Below are 20,469 nucleotides of genomic sequence, written 5' to 3' on the forward strand. Positions count from 1 at the left end.
CATTTTTCTGTAAAAACATTTCCTTAATGTTGTCACGCCCCAAACGTCATTTTATAGTTTTGTTCCCTATTTATTTAGGTAAATATTTCATGTAATTATAATTTTTGATTAATTACAAATATTGCTAATCATTGTTTTTGCAAACTAATCAGTTTTTTTTATTTTTAATAAAAGTTTTACTATTGTTAAACGTGTTTCAAATTATTCTAACCTATAAATTTTCAATTTCAGTTTTTTTTTTTGTTTGAATGAAAATGCTTTGTAATAAATATTTTCATTGTTTCAAATTGTTTTAAATTTAAATCTTATTATTATTATTATTCATCCTAATTAGTATTCTTTGAACTTTTTTCCGGTGAAGATGTTTTTTAGTACTTGAACTCTGGAACAATAATAGGAAAAATTTGCAAATTTTTTTTTTTGTGTCACTACTTTTCATTTGATAAGGTATTTTGATAAGAAACTCTGAATTATGATAATATATTACGAAATTTTTATTTTTTAAGAATATTAAGATTGTATATTTTGTGACAATAAATCGCTTTTTTTAACGCATTTGTAAGTTTGTGTTTTTTTGTTTGTTTAAATTGTTTCAACTAAAAGTGTGTATTGTTGTTTTAAAATTAATACAAAAAGCATAAAAAAATCGCAACAATTGTGATATTTATTTTGATAAGTAATTTGAACACAAATAAAATAATTCAAGTTAATTTATTTTTTTGATTAACTATTTTTAAAATGAATTTTGTTTAGTCATTGTTGAAAGGTTATATGCCTAATAACAGAGATGCGACCCTTTTTTAGCCTATTTTTCTGAAGTCATCAAGCGTCATTTGAAAAACAAATACGAATTTTAATAAAATAGTAAATAAAATATTTTAGGACGATTGTAGGAAATTTTTTGATTTTTGTTCTTTAGTTTGGATTCTCTGTCAATATACGGCCACGGGGTGCAAAATAATGTTCGCAGTATATGCAAAACTTTATTTAATAATTAAAGTTTCGACAAATCATGAATTCCGATAATACTTTGTTTATTAGTTGTTAAAAATGTAATAAAGGATCCGCGCTATCTTTATAGAAAATGCCTTTTGATCGAACTTGCAAGCTACCCTTTATCAATGAATCGAAATTCTTTACCGGCTCAAAGTCTAAAAAATTCGAATTTTTGAGATATGGAAGGTTAAAGTTCAAACATAGGCAATAATCCACTCATTTGGGAATATTGTGAGCTCTATTTACCCGAGGAGAAAAGTCATCACAAAATAGGTGTGAACAACTTATATAATTACTAAAAGTAAAAGTTTGGATAGATTTATTTAAGTATTCACTTCGTATTTATCAAGATGGGCATTATTTTTCAAGCTTTTCGTAAAAATTTAGTGATTTAATATGGGCAGAGAGTATAAAGAAAACATTTTCTGTCCCATAAAACTTACAGAGTTTTAACTGTCCTGCGAAGCCTCATAGATAAAATTATACTATGATTTTGAAATTTTTAAAGGATTGAATTGATTTTGAGAAGATACATCGTAAGTAGAGCGTAGAATTTTTTTGCACTAAAATAGGTCTCTATCTAAGTTTCCACAAATGGATCCGCCTTGTTCTCAAACGTTACAGAAATAAACTTTACAGGGTTGTACCTATTTCTGTAACGTTTGAGAATAGGATCCATAGAGGTTTATAGGAACATTTTTGCTTATTTAGCGTCCCTGTACACGTAGCTACAATATTTAATATTTATCCTAAAACATCCGGTATTATTTATTGTTGAATTTAGTATTTCTATGAAAATACTTAAAATTTTAATGTAATTAGCTTCGATAGTTGTTAATTGTTATCAAAAAACTATTTGTTATCAATAAATAAATAATAGAATCCTTGAAATTTTAGTAATTTTTCACAAGTTTCGAGAATCGTTTGATTTTATGGAGTTTAAATAAGGTCGGTATAAAAATAAAATCAATAACATTTGTAGAAATTAAAAAATAAACATTCATAATTTTGTATGAAACAATAGAATATCTACCTAAAAAAAAAACTAAGTTTACGTAAAGAAAATAGATTTCATTTTAAAATTAGCTTATCGAATTAATAAACAAAAAATATGTACTTTGAACTATCTTATTTAAATGTGTGCGGTTCAATGGAAAATTTATAAATAGAATCGTTTTAATTTTAATATAAATAAGAAACTTGTTTAGTAACATATTCATATTTCTTGAGAGATGCTTTTTATGTTTTTGAGAAAATTAATTTATGCTTAGAAACTTTTAAATCAAGGTCTCTACAAAGTATGCAATTTTTTCATAATAATTGCATACACTAGAGATTGTCGTGTTTTTTTTAAACAAAATCATTATAAATTTAAAAAAAATATTGGCAAAGTGTTTACTTGTTTGATTTTTATAGGATAATAAATTTTTAGAGTGAAATTGAAATAAAATCTATGCATAAATATCTGTTGAAATTGTAAAGACAGGAACACACGATATGACTGCTTTAACCCCCGATCCATGCTCTCTGCATGGAGTATTCTCGATAGTGCATTAACATACTAGTACAATGAAACTAAATATCTAAAATGAAAAAAGTGTGCATCTCTCAGGGGCGGGCATAGCCCCCTTTTTTGGGAGGGGGGTCGTAGGGGGTTTAACCGTTAGAGATAGAACAAAAGTTATTCCTTATAAAAAAAATAAACAACTTTTGTTTGAAACAACTTTTCCTAAACATCGCTGTTTGCCTGTGGGCACAAATCTGTACAAAAATTTTGAATCCATTTTCTCCAAAACTATAAAAGATGGGAAGTTGAAAAGTTACCCTCAATTAGCCCTTTATCATTGGAGCCAATCGAAATGAGATTAGTTTGCAACAAGTTTGAAATCAGTTTTATGCAAACTTATTGCTAAGTTAAACTGATTTGCAACCTGAATCTTAAAATATTCACATTCTGTGCGCTTGGGTTAAATACTGCCCTAGCTTTCTTTGCCTCCATGCTGGATGTCTTCTGGAATCAGGTAATAGATTCTAGTAGTAGGCCTCTACCGGGTATCCTATTAAAAGGGACTTTACTTCAGGGTTCTGAAGTTACAAATCGATTCGAGTAAGAAACCCAAGACCCATTACGTTCTCCACAGCAACTTGGTTTTAATTGAGGACAACTTGACTTGTCGCATCATTCCGTGAAATCAAAACGATTAAAGTTAGCTTGTTATCATGATTATTTGATTTTAAACGATGCCATTTTTCTCTGGGAACATATGCTCCAACGAAAGAAATGTTTCAGATCATCGCTCTTATCCTTTCGAATCTGCTGCTTCATTCTCTTAACAGAAGAATTACTCTTAATCCCACTCTGGTCAGCCTGGCTGTGCCAAGCAATGTAAGGCAATTCAGTCAATCCCAAGTTTTGATCGAAATCTTGAGCTATCAATTTGCACTATCAGTTTTTGTATTTTCCAATTTGTTTGCATTATAATTTGATACCTACCTAATTTTAGATTGTTGACATATTTTCATACATAAGTTTTTTAGTATCTATTTTATAAGAAAATTAAAATATATTTTACAAAATAAGCTTAGAAAAGACAGCAGACACCTCTTTTGTACCTCATTATGTTTGATTCATAAAATATAATTATACTCCAAAGACACTTCTACTTTGTAGGTTTTATATAAAAATATTTATATTATTAGTTTTATTATTTCCTTGCATTTATTGTTACTTTCTCCATGTAATAATCATCATCAATAAAATAATACGCATCAATTTTATCTACGAAAAAAAAAATTGTAATTTTAATCAGTTCCTGTAAGTTTTAAATTCTTCGATTTAAATTATACTAAAAAATCATTTTAACGAAAAACAAATTTCTTATGGTACGCAATTTTTGAAATGTTCACTGATATCTAATACGAAGAAGTCATATGGAAAATTATACACTTAATCTGTATTTTTTCCCCTGTTAAGCTAAGAAAATTTTTTTAAATACTGAAGATATCGAGATGCAATTTTATTAAATTTCTTAGTAGCGTGTTATTTCTTAAACTAGGCAATATTTATTACATAAATGTAAATTTTGTGAATTATTCTCTCTATACTTGAATTCACTGAACAAACAGATTCGTTTACTCTACTTAATAACCGTGGTCACAATGCATGACAAAATTAGCTTTGTTTAAAAATATTTAAAAGGATATGATGCGCTTTTTTAATTAGTCGACCTAATTCAGTTTCTTTATTATTTATGTTTTGTTCACTTTCGGTTATATACTTAATTGATGTTTATGATAATGTTAATGATAAACAAACAATAATAAAAATTCGATTAGTTGAAAAAATTACACTTGTGTAAAGCTCGTATAGCCGAACTGAATAAAGTGCTTGGCATGAATTCAAGAGGTCGGGATCGAGTCCTGGTGCGAGGGTATTTTTATACCATGTATATATGAAATATATCAAGGTATATTAAGTTTAGTCCCAAGTTTGTAACGCTTAAAAGTATTAATGCTTAAAACGAAAAAATAAATCAAGCTGAATTTTTATAGCGTGCTCAGGACGTAAAAAGTGAGGTCGAGTTCGTATAGGAGCAATATAGGTCAAGGTCTTGGGTCCATAGGACCCATCTTGTAAACCGTTAGAGATAGAACAAAAGTTTAAATGTAAAAAATGTTCCTTATTAAAAAATAAACAACTTTTGTATGAAACCATTGCGTAATCAACACTGTCTATACATGGTATTTCAATAATCAACTCAGTCAATTGTTTGTTTTCACTTGTTTTCAATGAAGATTACTCGGCAAGTTATTTGTTCCTATAGTTTACGACATTGTATCATAAATAAACATCAATTATATAACCGAAAGGCTTTGACGTTTAAAATTGTATATGAGCTAGTGAACAAAACATAAATAGATAATAAACAAATGAAAAAAAACGATTGACTGAGTTAATTATTGAAATGCCATGTATAGACAGTGTTAATTACTCTATCACATCACACATATAGATATACATGTCATACATACATAACTGATAATCCCATATTAATACATAATATAAAATTTGCATCTAATGTTAGTCCTCGTGAGTAAACAGTGATGTTTACAAAAAAATGTTTGAAACAAATGTTGTTTATTTTTTTATAAGGAACATTTTTTATACTTAAACTTTTGTTCTATCTCTAACGGTTTACAAGATGGGTCCTACGGACCCAAGACCCAATTGACCTATATTGCTCATTTACGAACTTAACATCAATTTTTACGTCCTGAGTACCTACGCTATAAAAATTTCATCTGAATATCTCTTTTCGTTTTTGAGTTATCGTGTTGACAGACAGATGGACAGACGGATAGACAACCGGAAATGGACTAATTAGGTGGGACTAAACTTAATATACTAATAAATATTAACTTAATAAACTTATAATAAATGAGTTAATGTTGAAAACAAACAAAACTAAAAATTAGATCAATTGAAAAAAATACACTATGTGCCTAGAGCTCGTATAGCCGAACTAGATAAGGCGCTTGGCATGAATCGGATTCGAGTCCTGATGCGAATTTGTTTTTTAATTCTCTATAATTAATTCAGTATCTTTACATTTGTTCAGTAACTTTTTTGAAAGTTTTGCGTAATGATTATAAAATAGAGGATAAAATGAAAGAAATATCAACCAGAAATAATTTATTGTCAAGAAATACTTACAAGCAGTACCAACAGCTTAATCTCGCTTACAAACTGTTTACAATTCTTTTTGATGCTTTTTTTACGAAACCTTACAGAATTTGTTGCCCATTAATCGTTTTTTAATGTAAATAATCCAACTAATCTAAATTTTTGGAAAATAAATCCTGTACAAATAAATTTCTTTTCAGTATGATCAATAGTTGATAGTGAAATCATAAAATTAGATCAATAAAAAATGCGTACAGAAACTAAGCAATATTTAAAAAATATGGGAATGCAGACAGCGGCTGGTGGATCTGCTGGATTTGTGGAAGTATGCTTGATGTATCCATTAGATATAGTTAAGACACGATTGCAAATACAAGCAAAGAAAACAGCTAGCACAGATCCACAAAAATATTATAATGGTGTTATGGATTGTATACGAAAAATGTATAAACATGAAGGTTTTTTATCATATTATAAAGGCATTTTACCGCCAATATTGGCTGAAACACCGAAACGTGCTACAAAAGTATGTATTGACGATAATTAATAGGTAATGACTTTGGTGTCACGTTATTCAACATTTTTGACGTTAGACTTTCTGTATTTTTTTCCCAAATTAATAATTTTATTAGGTAATATGTTGACTTTTTTTTTTCTATACTGTATGTGCATAATTGAGCTGTTGAACAAAATGTTATTTTGACAAAAATGGAAAGATCGCTTATGAGTTTTGCAACAAAACTGTTTTTATTTTTAATTTTTTCAAAATAATTTTCAAGTTATATACAGTTAAAAAAAAAATTACAAGCGAGAAACGAAAACGCTCGAAGAAAAATTTTTCGAAAATATCGTGCGACATAATAGTTTTAATTCTGTATGCATATATTTATACATCATGAACATAGTACACTGTGCCTGAATAACGTTTGTAATCTGTGAATTCTTTTTTTATATTTTATTCATTCTAATTAACATATTTAATTATAAATAGCTTTTAAAAAAGATTTTTGGCGAAGTTTAATATTATGTAGGATAAAGAAATGAAATAAAATACAAAAATTGATTATTTTTATAAGTCAATAACCCAATTGCAGAAGACACTTTGTTGAGTAACCTTTCCAATTTATTTTAAGCTTTTGGCCTTGTATTGTTAGTGCAAGAGAGTACATATTTTGCATTTGGAAAATCAATACCTACTTAGTCCTCACTATTTGACTCGCCATTGTATATTTTATTTGTTCTAAAAAGAAACAGGCGCCAATAAATTGATCAAATATTTTTTTAGAAATGTTATGGACTACAAGCCCATGCTAATATTTTTCGGGTGAAAGGACCCACCAGGAATCATGTTGAAAAAGATTATCTTATACGTAAAAGTAAGTTTAAGCACTATTGTGCAGTTTCGCGCGGTACAGGTGAGTTAAGGTGAGAATATGAATATCACACCCCTTGGTGTTTCACCCCTGCACCAGTAAATATGTACCGCGTTGCTGGATACTACTCTTCATAAGTATTCGAAGCGAATTACATAAATGCCGTATGGAAATATATAACGTAAGGTCTCAGAAATTGACGGGAAATAAAAAATTTGGGGTTTATTTATGTACGATATTTATGTAATTCGCTTCGAATACTTATGCAGAGTTATTATCCTGCAACGTCGTACATATTTGCTGGTGCAGGGGTGAGATAACATGGGCTATGAAATTTATATTCTCACCTGTACCCCGAAAAACTGACGCTAAAGTTTGCCATGAAGCTTAAGCTTACTTTCACACATAAGAGCATTTTTTGAATGATTCCCGGTGGATCATTTCTCCCAAAAAATTTTAGCATGGACTTGTAGCCTATTTGTTTTAAAAAGACATTCATAATTCTTTGTAAATCACCAACATTTTGTATTCACATATTGATAAATTTTTTGAATGGAATCCTAGTGGTGGCTGAAGTTTAATTGGTTAGTGAATTTAAGATTATAGTTAATATTTGTGACTATTTATTTTACTTGGAATGAATCTTAAAGTCATGATTGTTCAGAGGTCCTACGTCAAAAATGTTATCATCGATATCAAAGTTCATTTGAAGTAATTTCTGGATCATTTCCAATTTTCTATATTTCAGTTTTTAACATTTGAACAATATAAACAATTTTTTATGTTTGGATCGCCTACTCCAACAGCATGGGTAAGTTTACTTTTATTGGTCTTGTCTCTCATGATTAGATTTAGAGGCGTGGGCCATTGATACTGATAACCTAAATATTTTTAAAACATTGTTTTCGAACTAACACGAAGCAAGACGCAACAAGACAGATTGATCTATATCTGTACTGTAAGTGGAATCGCTTAGTAATGTTATGCAAAAATTCTATGATGAATTATCTGTAGCTTCTTAAATAAACATAATATTTTTGCTCCTATAAATTAGGAACAGTTTTACAATTTTATACGTAGAAAAATGTTTGTAGACATATTCGCTAGCGGGAATGGGAGCTGGTGTCACTGAAGCTATTTTAGTAAATCCATTTGAAGTAATAAAAGTTTCATTACAATCGAATAATTCGAGTAATATCAAAGAAGTACCAAGTACCTGGCAAGTTACACGAAGTATTATCAAATCTCAGGGTATCGGATTTAGAGGATTGAATAAAGGTGTCGATGCTACAATCTGGCGAAATGCTGTATTTAACGCTATCTATTTTGGATTTTATAATTCAGTAAAAGAAAATTTTCCTCAGCGGGAGGTAAGTGCTTTAAAATTTATAACTTACCTTAATTTTGAGTTTTCCTTTTTTTTGAAAATTATTTTCTAGAGTCCATTAGAAGAATTTTCCAGAAAATTGGCGATAGGATTTGCTTCTGGAGTAATGGGATCAGTAGCAAATATACCATTTGATGTTGCGAAATCAAGGATTCAGGGACCACAACCAATTTTAGGGCAAATTAAATATCGATCAACTTTCCCAACAATAATATTAGTGTACCGTGAAGAAGGGTAAATTATTTTCAAAATTTTATATCTGTAAATTTGGTATAAGTAATAGCAAAATGTTGTTCCAGATTTAAGGCGCTTTATAAAGGACTAGTCCCAAAAGTTTTACGATTGGGTCCTGGATGTGCAATCATGATGGTTGTGTATGAATATTTATACGATTTTTTGAAAGAAAAATTTCCATGATAACGAAATATATAAAACAGTACCTAAAATAATTGGAATTTTGAGAGTAATTTTATGCAAAAAAATGTTATGAGCAATTTGTTTTTTATGTACAATTAGATTACGACTTTATTGCTTAGTTGCCTCATTCTAAAAAATTGCCGAAACGTCGACCGAACTTCGAAGAAAATTCCAATTAACCAACATAGTGAAGCTTTAAATTGAAAACTTTGGATAAAAGTTTATCCAAAAACAATCATAGAAGATGATTTTTATTCAACTTTAATCTGCTCTACTAGCTATTAATGACTGATTCTGTTTCTTGATTCTAATAAAAATTTTTATTAAATTTACAATTGTTGGATAAAAAGATCTTTTAATAACAGTTACGTAATTTTTATAATAAAGTTAAATTTTTTTTAAGTGAACATTATTTTAATGACCTAAAATATTATGACTTATCTTTTGCCCAGAAATGAAAAACACCTTTCCTTCATCTCAATTATTTTATATCGATTCCACGTCAATACATTTTAAATTCCACATATTGTTTAGTAGTGACTATTTTCGAAAGATTATTTAAACTCATACCGATAATTTCTTTAGCCAACAGAAACAAAACCAATTTGAATTGAATTTAAAAAGAAAAGCTTGGAAAAATTAGAAACCGACTTTTTTAGCTTTTTAAAACTTTATTTTATCTAAATTTTATTTCTTCTCATCAGGTACCCAAGTAACCTTTACCCAATTTATTACCCAATATTAGAAAAATTTAAGAGAAAAATATTGTGTTATCTATCGTTATTTTCGAGTTATTGATTCTTGAAGATGTAGAGGAAATAAATTTTTAGTAGAAATACAATATTTAGAAGCCATAAATGACATTCAGTTTAGAAAAAATATTACTCTAATCAAAAATTTAAGAACGGAAGCATCATAAAGTCGACTTTGTTGTTTATTTTCATAAAAGCCATAAATATAGAAAAAATTAAAAAAAGGGGGGGGGTAATTGCTCCTTCAGTCCTTCTTTTGGAAACGTCCTTGTATATAAATATAGGAATAAAAATATTTTAAATATTAATAATTAACAATTGATATTTATTTTAATAATTATTTAAGTAAGCAATATCCAAATATAGTAGTTTCGATTATCTGGACTTAAAAAAACCAGGGTTCTTCTGATTACTGGATTTGTTCGAATTACTTAGATTGTATGGAAAAATGATGTATGAAAGGATTATTGAGACTATACTGTATTGAAAATAACAACAAAAATTCAATAGTTGCGGTTATCATAAATTGTTTTCTCAATTTTCTTGAATTTTTCGATTTCTACAAATATATCATTTTCAAGTTTCTTAAATATATCTTGAATTCTGAAAAAGAAGATACAAACATTACATCGATTAATTTTTCCGTAAATAAGAAAATTAATAAAAACTTACAGCTTTCGTTTAGTATGTTTAGTATTTTCGTTAGTTTCATGTGATGCAGTCAATTCTTTATTTTTCGTTTCTAATAAATTTATTGGAGATGTTGCACGATTTTGGAGGTATTTCTTTCTATGAGTTTGAGTTCCTTTATTATGAATTCCATGACATTGGATATTCTTTTCCTGAAAAATAATAATTTTCATTAAAAAAATCATTTTTTCCGAAATATTTTTTTTCTCGCAATGCGGTATACTTTTGGGGGATATAAAGATCAAATTTATTAATAACAAGTGAAAACAAACAATTGACTGAGTTAATTGTTGAAATACCATGTATAGACAGTGTTGGTTACACTGTCGCATTAAACATACATACATGTCACACATACATAACTGATATAGCCATAATATACATATGACACAATTTGCGCATAATTTGCGCTCTCACGTGTAAACAGTGATGTTTACGAAAAAATGTTTCAAACAAAAGTTGTTTATTTTTTTTAGGAACATTTTTTTTTTTATGAACATTTTTTACACTTAAACTTTTGTTCTATCTCTAATGGTTTACAAGATGGCTCCTACGGCCCCAAGACCCAATTGACCTATATTGCTCAGTTACGAACTTGACTTTTTACGCTCTCAGTTCGCTATAAAAATTTCAGTTTGATATCTATTTTCGTTTTTGAGTAATCGTGATGACAGACGGACAGACAAACGACAGACATACAGACAGACAACCGGAAATGGATTAATTAGGTGATTCTATGAACGCCCATACCAAAATCTTTTTCGTAGCATATATATTTTTAAGAGTTACAAACTTGGGACTAAACTTTATATACTATGTATATTTCATATATACATGGTATAATAATGATTCAGTTCATATAGCTTGAACCGGAATGTGCACTTGATGAAGCTAAAGTCTTTCGTAAGCTTAAGTTATTTTACTGTCACAATCCAAAGTGATAAGAAATATTGTTACTTTACTTATATTGGTTTTTTAAAAATGTTGCTCTGCTACAGTATTGAAAAAAAAATTTTGGATTATATCCACGGTAAGAGTATACGAGCTTATAGTGAAATCATGTATAATTTTTGTCTAATACTGTACCGATGGAGACTTCACACACACGATACTCATTGTGTGATTAGTAGTTTAGAATACTCTACTATAGTTATTTCTGTTACAACCACAATGCTCTACAGTTGTCTGCACAACTCTTTCCGTATACCCTAGACTAAAAATTATCGTCTAAATGTGTAATTTTCAATTCTTTCAAACTTATTTTAAACACATAATTCTAGTAGATATCAGTTTTTCATAAAGGTGGTGATATTTCTACTAAGTAAACAAAAATTATATATTTTCTCACGCTTCTCTCATGCTGTAAGTTTTCAAAACGATGTGTTTTTAATTACTTACTTTCCAAGTTTTGTAAATTTTAAATAATAATAATTTTAAAATAAAAATAATAATAAATAAATAAAAATTACAATCGCATCGTGGTGCAGCAACCGTAAAAACTCTTGTTTAAATAAATTGTATCATTTTACCGCGAAAACTAGCTTGTAGCTAAATTGGACTGACATTTTAAAAGAAATAGCCCCGCTTGGATGATTAAAAATTTTCCTGTATAATTATATTATTGAATGCACTAAAATATTTTTTTATTATTTACAAGTGTACACTTTTGTATAAAAAGAACGTACTTTTTTTATAGTGCATTCAACTCAATAAAATTATACAGGGTGAATCATGGTCATACACTTTTTATAAAACGAATCTACAAACTATGATACCTATAAAGTGTTCCAACTCCCAAAAGTAAGTATACGGCTAAACAATTTGTTAAGGTATTAATTAAGATAACAAAAAATGACCTGTAATCATTGTTGGGGATAATACAAAGCATAAAATGGAGACCCTGAACTGACCTCAAACATTGACTCAGTCAGACCTTCATTTAATCTGAAAAATGACATTCAAGGTCAAATCTGTATACTTATATTTTTATGGTTTGAGGTTTAGTATTCCATTAATCCTTAACTTTTTTCATTTTTCGATTTTTCGTTTTAATTAAGCATGTGAAATATAACAGAAAAATCGATTATTATTTTTTGTATTAATATCGATTAAAAAATATTATATTTTTTTTAAATAAAAGTAATTATGTTCTTCTAATTAAATAATGGTTTTTCTCGATATATCAAATTAAACGAATAAATTATCCGTAATGAGCTTTATTAACGAATGTCTTCAAATTAATAAAATCACAATTCACGAGTAATAAATCAAATGTGAAAATTTGATTATTTGTGGAAATTAACTGTAGAAAAAATCGATTGTTATTTAATCGAAAATAAATTTTTTTTATATTTTTTTTAATCAATTTTTTACAAACATAATTACTTTTTACATCCCTAGTTAATATTCTGACGAGCTGTTCTATACCTACATCTGGTACACCCTGTTAAACGAATTACTGATTGCAGATAGTACTTAAAATAAATAAATGCGTAATTTATAAAACTTTATTAATAAAATTATACAATAAAAACACAACATATAAAAATAATTAATTTTTGACTTTTAATTAATTTCAAAAATTATAACTATATGGAATATCAACTTTAGAAACTCGAACAGATTCTAATGTTTTGTGATATCCATCTGTTGATACTGTTGCCTTGGGTGATAGAGGTTCATCCATAATTTTTGTAGTTAGATATTTCATGGGATCATGATATTCTTGACTCGCTGCCGTTGGTTTATATCCACCATGACCATAATCTGGTATATCATCAAATGAATATTTCCCAAAATTATTATGTTGATCTACAGCACTTTGGTGTGGAACTTTTTTCGTTTTTTGTTTATGTGTTTCTGAGCCAGAATATTTCACATCAAACGGTGATACTTGATGAATTTTTGATGTTTGATAATAATCTTGTTCTATGTGTAATGGTTTTGTTGGATATTTTGATTGTTCTGGAATATATTCCACAAATCCAGCATCAATTGTATACTCTTTACCATCGACACCAACTTGTTTTGATATTAATTTCGATGGATTTTTCACTTTTGGTGAAGCATTTTCATCAACTTGTTCTGTATCACGGTTTCTTGATTGTAATTGGGAATGTTCATGACAAGTTGAACAATCATTTTGCTCTTCAAACTTAGAAGGTTTGATTTTTTGTTGATTATAATAATCCGGTTCTGGTTTATGTGAATCGTATCCATAATGATCTTCATCGTTATACGAATGATTTTCATTATTTTCCTTATATTCTTCATCGGGTTTTTCGTACGATGCAGGTTTTTCAATTTCATAATTTTTGGTTCCTTCATAATCGTTTTTTTCCTGGTTTGTTTCTAATGGTTTTTTCTCCAAATTTTCTTTATTCAAATATGGTGAATTATTCCAAAATGTTTTTACAGGATTAGCGTCATGGTTATATGAATGGGTAATTATGGGAGTCGTGTGATGATTTTGCTGAGCTAAATATGGTGAATGATTCCAAAATTCATTAACTGGATTAAAATTATTTTGTTGTTGTTGATGATAGCTTGAAGAATGCGCCATTGGATGATGTTGAACTTCCGTGCTATGTTTTAGATATGGTGAATTTTTCCAGAAGGTTTGTACAGGACCTTGGAAAAAATTATAATATAATTGTTTATGAGAATAACTATCATCGTTGTCGTCATAATATGGTGGTCCTGGATTTTGATAATGATTTTGTCCGGATATTGGTTGATGATTAGAATGTGGTTGATCGTAATAATTTTGGGATTCCTCCACAGGGTAAAATGGATAATTATAATATTTATGCCGATTCTCTTCATCTTCTTCGTTCTGTCTGGCATGAGGAGATTCATAATCTTGTTGCTCATTATAGCTTCCTTGTGGTTTTTCATCGTAATAATTATCCTCGTCATTTTGATATAACTGTGGTTTTCTAGGTCTAGGAGGCGGTGGCGGTGGAGCCTGAGAAGCTGGTGGTGGTGGTGGTGGAGGTCCTTGTGGAGGACCTTGCGGAGGAGGAGGTGGTGGTGGAGGAGGATTTCCTTTTGGAGGGGGAGGTGGAGGTCTTGCAGGTGGTGCTGGTGCAGGGGCTGCAGGAGCCGGTGGAGCTGGTGGTGCAGGTGGTGCGGGTGTAGGAGCCGGGCCTAAATTCTTATTCCATAAGAAATTCACTGAGAAATTTTTTGTTATACTTGACAATAAATTTCCTGGAGCTGGAGGAGCAGGTGCTGCAGGTGGTTGTAATGTTCTTGGTGGTGTTTTTGGAGATGGTGGCGGAGGCAGCAACATAACAGTTGGTGCAGGGGGAGCTGGAGGTAACGGATTATTAAACTTCCTCGGAGGTTGTGCTAATGGCGGTGGCATTGGAGCAGGAGCTGCAGGCATTGGTGGCGCCGGTGGTGCTGGCGGTGCAGGTGGTGCTCTTGGTGCTGGTGCAGCTGTAGTTAACACTGATGGACGTTTTTGTACATCGTAACCAACTGTATCAGCGAATGTTCGTAATAAAAAATCAATAGTCCGTTTTTCACGTAAATCATTTACAGCAAAACACTGCGAACTGCACAATATTAATAATACAAAAATAATATTTTTTCTTAACACCATTTTTGTGGTTTGCCAATAATTTTATTAAATTTATTTGTGTGTTTTTTTTGTAAACTATTTAATGCAAGTAACACTGAACTAAGAAGTATGCAAATTCACCATAATTATTTCATGTTGTTTCGTATAGGAAGTTTATGGTAGAACTGAGACAAAAATTATTGAACCATTATGTAAAATATGATTGTAAATTATATAGATTATAATTATTATTGAAATGTGGGGTTAAAAAATTTTATGTTTTAGTGCGACACAATTTCACTTTATTAGTTTGAGAGCAAAAAATCACTTTTGCGTAAATTTTTGGTGAATTTGAAACCATAGACGTGCAACTTAATTTTATACTATTTCAATTAAGCTATAAATTGTGTAGATTTAGTTGGAGTCTTTGGAGATAGTATATTGATGATTTATTTTAGTTACTTAGCGCATTTCTTAAGCTGAATTTTTTTCTTACATAGGGTATGAAGTACGTTTTTAAATATAAAATATTGATTATTTTGAATCATTAAAGCTAAAATATTTATTATTTATATTTTTCGAATGAAATATATATATAGATATTCGAATTTTTACTATTTAAAGAAATATTTTCGAGAAATGCAACTGGAACATAAAATATCTGGTGTACGAAGTGGCGTAAAAATTTGTTTACTTGCTTTGAAAATTTCATAATAAAAAATTCAAATATCTTAAATATCCACTTTACTCGGAAATTATGTTTCTAACATGCCAATTATTTTTCGTGTTATAAAGTTACAGATAATTGAAGTTTTCAAACCTACGTACATTTTTGTATTTTTTGAGAAAGGTTTGATATTGATGATGAATTAACAAATGCTTAAGTTGAGGATTATCAATAAAAATCTCGTGATACAAATTTGGGAAGGTGTTTTAGGCAAATTAAAATAACATAGAAATAAAACTCTATTAATTAGTGAATCCAGAATTCTGAGCCGGACAGGGGGTTATTTCGCTACTGCGCAGCCTATGCCATTTGCGAAAAAAACAATCCAAAAAATATGTTTTATGTAACTTGAAATTTGTTTAATGAGTAATTTTAGCATCTGTTTAAGCCAGAAATAATAATGCTAGAATTGTTTGTGGGTTATAAAGTACAAACCAACTCCCCCCCCTTGAATTTGTGTAATAATGATACCTAAAAAATATGGGTTGTACTTTAAAACAAAAAAAAAAAAGTGGCATTTTTATTTCAGGCTTAAATAGATGCTAAAATTACTTATTAAACAAATTTCAAGTTGTCCAAATCATATTTTTGGGATATCATTATTACACATATTTAGGGGAGGGGGGCGTCCTAAGAATTTTCTGTATCGGTATACCTTCTACTAAGAAAGCAGTTGCTTTTTCGTTTACTTTTATTTATTTTTCACGTCATTGGTGTCATATTTATATTTTAAAGCACAGATAAATTAAGACATAGTTATGTAATATCATCCAAATGGAAATTATTTACGTATAAATTTTAGCTCGATGAAAAATTTAAAAGTGGTAAAAAAATTATCAGGGTTTGCTTATGAAAATGAACCTACAATGCGGCTTAGACTTATGAAGAAAATTTCAATTTTTCTGCCTTGTTCATAAATATAAACCTGTTTTTGTAAATACTGGTTAAAAACAATTGTTCTAAGTAATTTCTTAATGAATTAATAAAATTAAATTTTTATGCACGTTAATGAATTTATTGAACGGTAATAATTTCACGGTATTTAACTAGAAATAAATTTGTTTTGTAATATATTTATTTACTTACTAAAAAAAAAACTAATATAGGTAATATTTGTATATTATACGAATTAATATATGTAAGACTACCTTAATCTATAATACAAATTATTAAAAATTTGTATGTTCAAAATATTATTATTCAATATTAAGTACAGTTAAAATAATTAAAAATTTTTTTAATTGATTTTTAATTATTTATATTTACGAGATAATTTTAAAATTAATTGTATTTAGTAACATTATATTATATATGTATTTATAGTTGTAATATCTTATTTTAATTAATTTTGATTTCGTTAAGAACAATTATTTTTTTCTATAATATAGTGAAGGGTGATAACATAAAACGGTGTCATCATCTCTAATACTGAGTAAAACAATGAGGTAATTATTTTCTTGTAGGATATATCCTAAAATACTCGCCATACTCAATAAGCTTTTATTTCGAAGTCGCTGGGCGACTCTGGAAATAAGTTTATTTTATTGCGGTTAATAAAATAATAAAAGATTGTCTTCTAAAAGATTTTTTACTCAAATTAATTGCTAACATTATTTTTGAGACTAAAATTCAATTGTCTAACTTTTTTATCTATTTAGGGCAATATATATTTTTCACGACGCTTCCACCATAATTGAATTTCGTAACGTGGTCTTAAATTTCATTAAGCGATTTGATTATTACGTTTGCCTTACTTTTGATTATTATTTCATTAAGCGGTTTTCCGTAAGCTAGGAAAGTATGTATTTACAGAATAATGCTTTAAATTTATAAAAATACATTGAAACGAAAAGCGAATTCACAATTGAATCTTATATGGATTGATTTATCTTAGAGCTATGAAATTTTGCAACTTGCAAAAAGGTGCATTAACTGACTTTATAATGCAAAAAAATGATAAAAAATCCTTGTTTGGACTTTTGGTAGTCTATGGGTACAATTTTCAAATTTTTTTTAAACCCCCGAACTAAAAAAAAAGGGGTGTTATAAGTTTAACCGCTATGTGAGTGTGTGTCTGTGCATATGTCTGTCTGTATGTGGCCTCGTAGCTCCGAAACCGATGAACCGATTTTATATATGTTTCAAGTGCGAGTTTAGGGTTCCGTATCCGAAAAATTTGTTTGGAGGTTTTTTAAATGTTGTAAATTTCACTTGTTATTGCCATCAAAACAAAAAACTGGGCGTAAAATTGTCGAGCTCGAATTCAGAACAACATTCGTGAAGTATCGTGGTTACTATCTTTTCCAAATTGAATCATTTCCTCAATAAAAAAGAGACTAAATCTGAAAGTTTGCCAGGCTAGGCTTCGCTTTCTTGGTATCTAGAAATATACATTTGCTCCAACATTAACTACCACTTTGTTAATTTTTTTTGTTTCAATAAATTAATTTCGACATGATACGATCATCTCATGAAACAATTAAAACACTTCTTCAAAATTTCTTTGTGCCTAGTTAATAATTTCATTTCTTTGTTTTTAATTATATCATATATTATATATATATATATATATAATGCGTAGTTTCGTAAGCGAGGAATGGGTAAATTATTGGTAGTAGAGGCCATGGTTCTTAAATGAAGACTATACCGTATATACCACGTCTCAGTAAATGTGAACGAACGACTTGTGAATATATTAACGAAGTATAGTTTTCGTTATTACATATTATTAAATGTTCTGATGTAATTTTGTAACTGTCAATGTAGTATTCTTTACAAAAATATTAATTACATTGTGTGTTCCAAACAATTTTGCCACATTATTATTCATATTGCAATAGAGATTTTCAAGCACGGTTCTAGGAAATTTATTTAAATGTGGCAATATGAACTTTTCATAAGCATTTTAAGGTAGTACGAGTGCTAAGGTAAGTTTAGACTTGTTATTGAAATTATTTATACTTTATTTTCAACTTTGATGATAAATTATGTTATAACTTCATGAATATAGACGAAAAATACGAATTAAATTTTTCGATATCTGTCTTGATTTTCGAATTATCAAAAGTTAAATAATTAAACAAAATTTTCAATTTTCGATATTTTGAAAAATACTCCATATATCGAAAAACTTTATTCTTACTTTTCGTCTTATATTGTCAAATTATAAAATAATTCACTATCAAAATTGAAAATATATATTTTTTAAATTTGTGTCCTCACTACTGTGTTCATACATCCTTAATTAGTCGAGCACAACGGATTTTGTTGTTTTCAAATAGTTTTTTTTTTAATTTCCACCAACTAGTTTTGGAGAAATCTATGAAAACATATCATCCATCTACCGTTGCCCATCCATCATCGCCCATAAGACCAATGTTAAATATGCCTACTTTTGAAGTCATTTAAGTATTTAAATAATCGGGCAACCATCCACCCCCCATTTTTTTTTAAATTTTTATGTTTTTACCTTTTAATTTGTTTCGTTGTCGTCTGACACAGAATCTTTTTTGGAAAAACGAAGCAAAAATTTAGTTTATTTTGCAATTGAACAATAAGTTTCTGAATCATCAGCTTAAATTGATCTGATACACCACTTTATATACGATTTTAATCAATGTAAGAGATTACTTTGTTAAAAGAAAAAAAGTTAAAATGAGTTAAAAAGGATATTAAGTCGGTAACAAACAACTATATCAAATATTTTCAATTAATTTCAATAATTAATTAATTTGCAATAATTAACAAGAATACTTTATGATGAACAAATATTATATCAGAAATGAACTCATTTGAATAAATAAAGCTGTTAATAATAAAAATTGAAAAAAATTTTTCAATATTCGATTCAATTTATTAAATTCCGTATGTAACATTTGAATATACTTCCATATACATATTTTTGTAAATTTTAAAATAGCAGGGAAAATTTATAAAAATTTTGAGAATATGTTCTAGAAGAACTAAAACCTAATGAAAATGAATAGGGAGGGTGATAAGGATTATTTAAGCATGGGAGGCATTTCTTATTCTTATATATGTTTCTCGGATATAAGGGGGATGTTAAAAAGACAGTTAGTTATACTCTGATCAACAAAAATTACAACATTGTATGTAGGTATTGTCGGAATTGCCGGAATTTATGGTTACTGATGTACGAGCGCCAGGGCAATTTAGGATAAAAGACTTGATTTTTTTTTTATATGAAGTTGAACTAAGTGTAAATCAATTCTAAAAATTTTAAGGGGGGCTGCCCTATTATTTAAATTAATAAATTACTTCAAAAGTATGCATATTTATAGACATGTTTTCATAGATTTCTCCAAAACTAGTCGATGGAAATTAAAAAAAAATCTATTTCAATTAAAGTTAAAACCTTAATGAATTATTAAAAAAAGAAAAAAAAAACGTTGTGCCCTACTAATTAAGGATGGATGATTAAGATTAACGGTAATGAGGACACAAATTAAAAAAGAAATATATCTTCAATTTTGATAATAAAATATTCTATAACTTGACAATATAAGACGAAAAATAAAAATAAAATTTTTCGATATTCGAAGTATTTTTCAAAATATCGAAAATTAAAAATTTTGTTTAATTATTTAGCTTTAGATATTTCGAAAACTAAGGCAGATATAGAAAAATTGTAATCTTATATTTCGTCTACATTCATAAAGTTATAACAAAATGCATCATCAAAGTTGAAAATTAAAAATTTTGTTTTATTATTTAGCTTTGGATATTTCGAAAACCAAGGCAGATATCGAAAAATTGTAGTCTTATTTTTCGTCTACATTCATAAATGTATAACAAAATTCATCATCAAAGTTGAAAATAAGGTACAAATAATTTCAACCACAAGTCTAAACTTGCT

At 28.5% G+C, this 20,469-nt stretch overlaps 2 protein-coding genes across 3 annotated transcripts in view; one reads left to right on the forward strand and one right to left on the reverse strand.

Annotated features, from left to right (window-relative positions):
- The first annotated feature begins 22 nt into the window (after positions 1–22).
- LOC123294137 (mitochondrial 2-oxodicarboxylate carrier) lies at positions 23–9,259 on the forward strand. 2 transcript variants are annotated; one of them, XM_044875228.1, is made up of 6 exons: positions 23–78; positions 5,881–6,206; positions 7,802–7,864; positions 8,148–8,423; positions 8,493–8,674; positions 8,740–9,259. In XM_044875228.1, the coding sequence occupies exons 2-6, from the start codon at positions 5,928–5,930 to the stop codon at positions 8,855–8,857; spliced, it is 918 nt and encodes a 305-aa protein (XP_044731163.1). In that variant the 5' UTR covers positions 23–78; positions 5,881–5,927; the 3' UTR covers positions 8,858–9,259. The 2 variants fall into 2 exon arrangements, with proteins under 2 accessions (XP_044731163.1, XP_044731164.1); XM_044875229.1 differs by lacking the exon at positions 23–78 and adding an exon at positions 495–558.
- Positions 9,260–10,112: 853 nt separating this feature from the next.
- Positions 10,113–20,469, reverse strand: part of LOC123292846 — a 69,249-nt gene continuing 58,892 nt past the window's right edge. The window contains exons 3-4 of the mRNA XM_044873558.1: positions 10,282–10,451; positions 10,113–10,212 (exon numbers count right to left, since the gene is read on the reverse strand). Coding sequence (XP_044729493.1) covers positions 10,113–10,212; positions 10,282–10,451 — 270 coding nt within the window. The remainder of the gene's footprint in view (positions 10,213–10,281; positions 10,452–20,469) is intronic.

This window comes from Chrysoperla carnea, chromosome 2 (genome assembly GCF_905475395.1).
Source record: "Chrysoperla carnea chromosome 2, inChrCarn1.1, whole genome shotgun sequence".
NCBI classification, from domain to species: Eukaryota; Metazoa; Arthropoda; class Insecta; order Neuroptera; family Chrysopidae; genus Chrysoperla; species Chrysoperla carnea.

What these genes read in the sequence shown, in the direction of transcription:
- LOC123294137 (XM_044875228.1), top strand. Translation starts at nt 5,928, where the DNA reads ATGCGTACAGAAACTAAGCAATATTTAAAAAATATGGGAATGCAGACA. An exon ending in CACCGAAACGTGCTACAAAA is followed by an intron (nt 6,207 to 7,801) that starts GTATGTATTGAC and finishes TCTATATTTCAG; the next exon opens with TTTTTAACATTTGAACAATA. An exon ending in AAAATTTTCCTCAGCGGGAG is followed by an intron (nt 8,424 to 8,492) that starts GTAAGTGCTTTA and finishes ATTATTTTCTAG; the next exon opens with AGTCCATTAGAAGAATTTTC.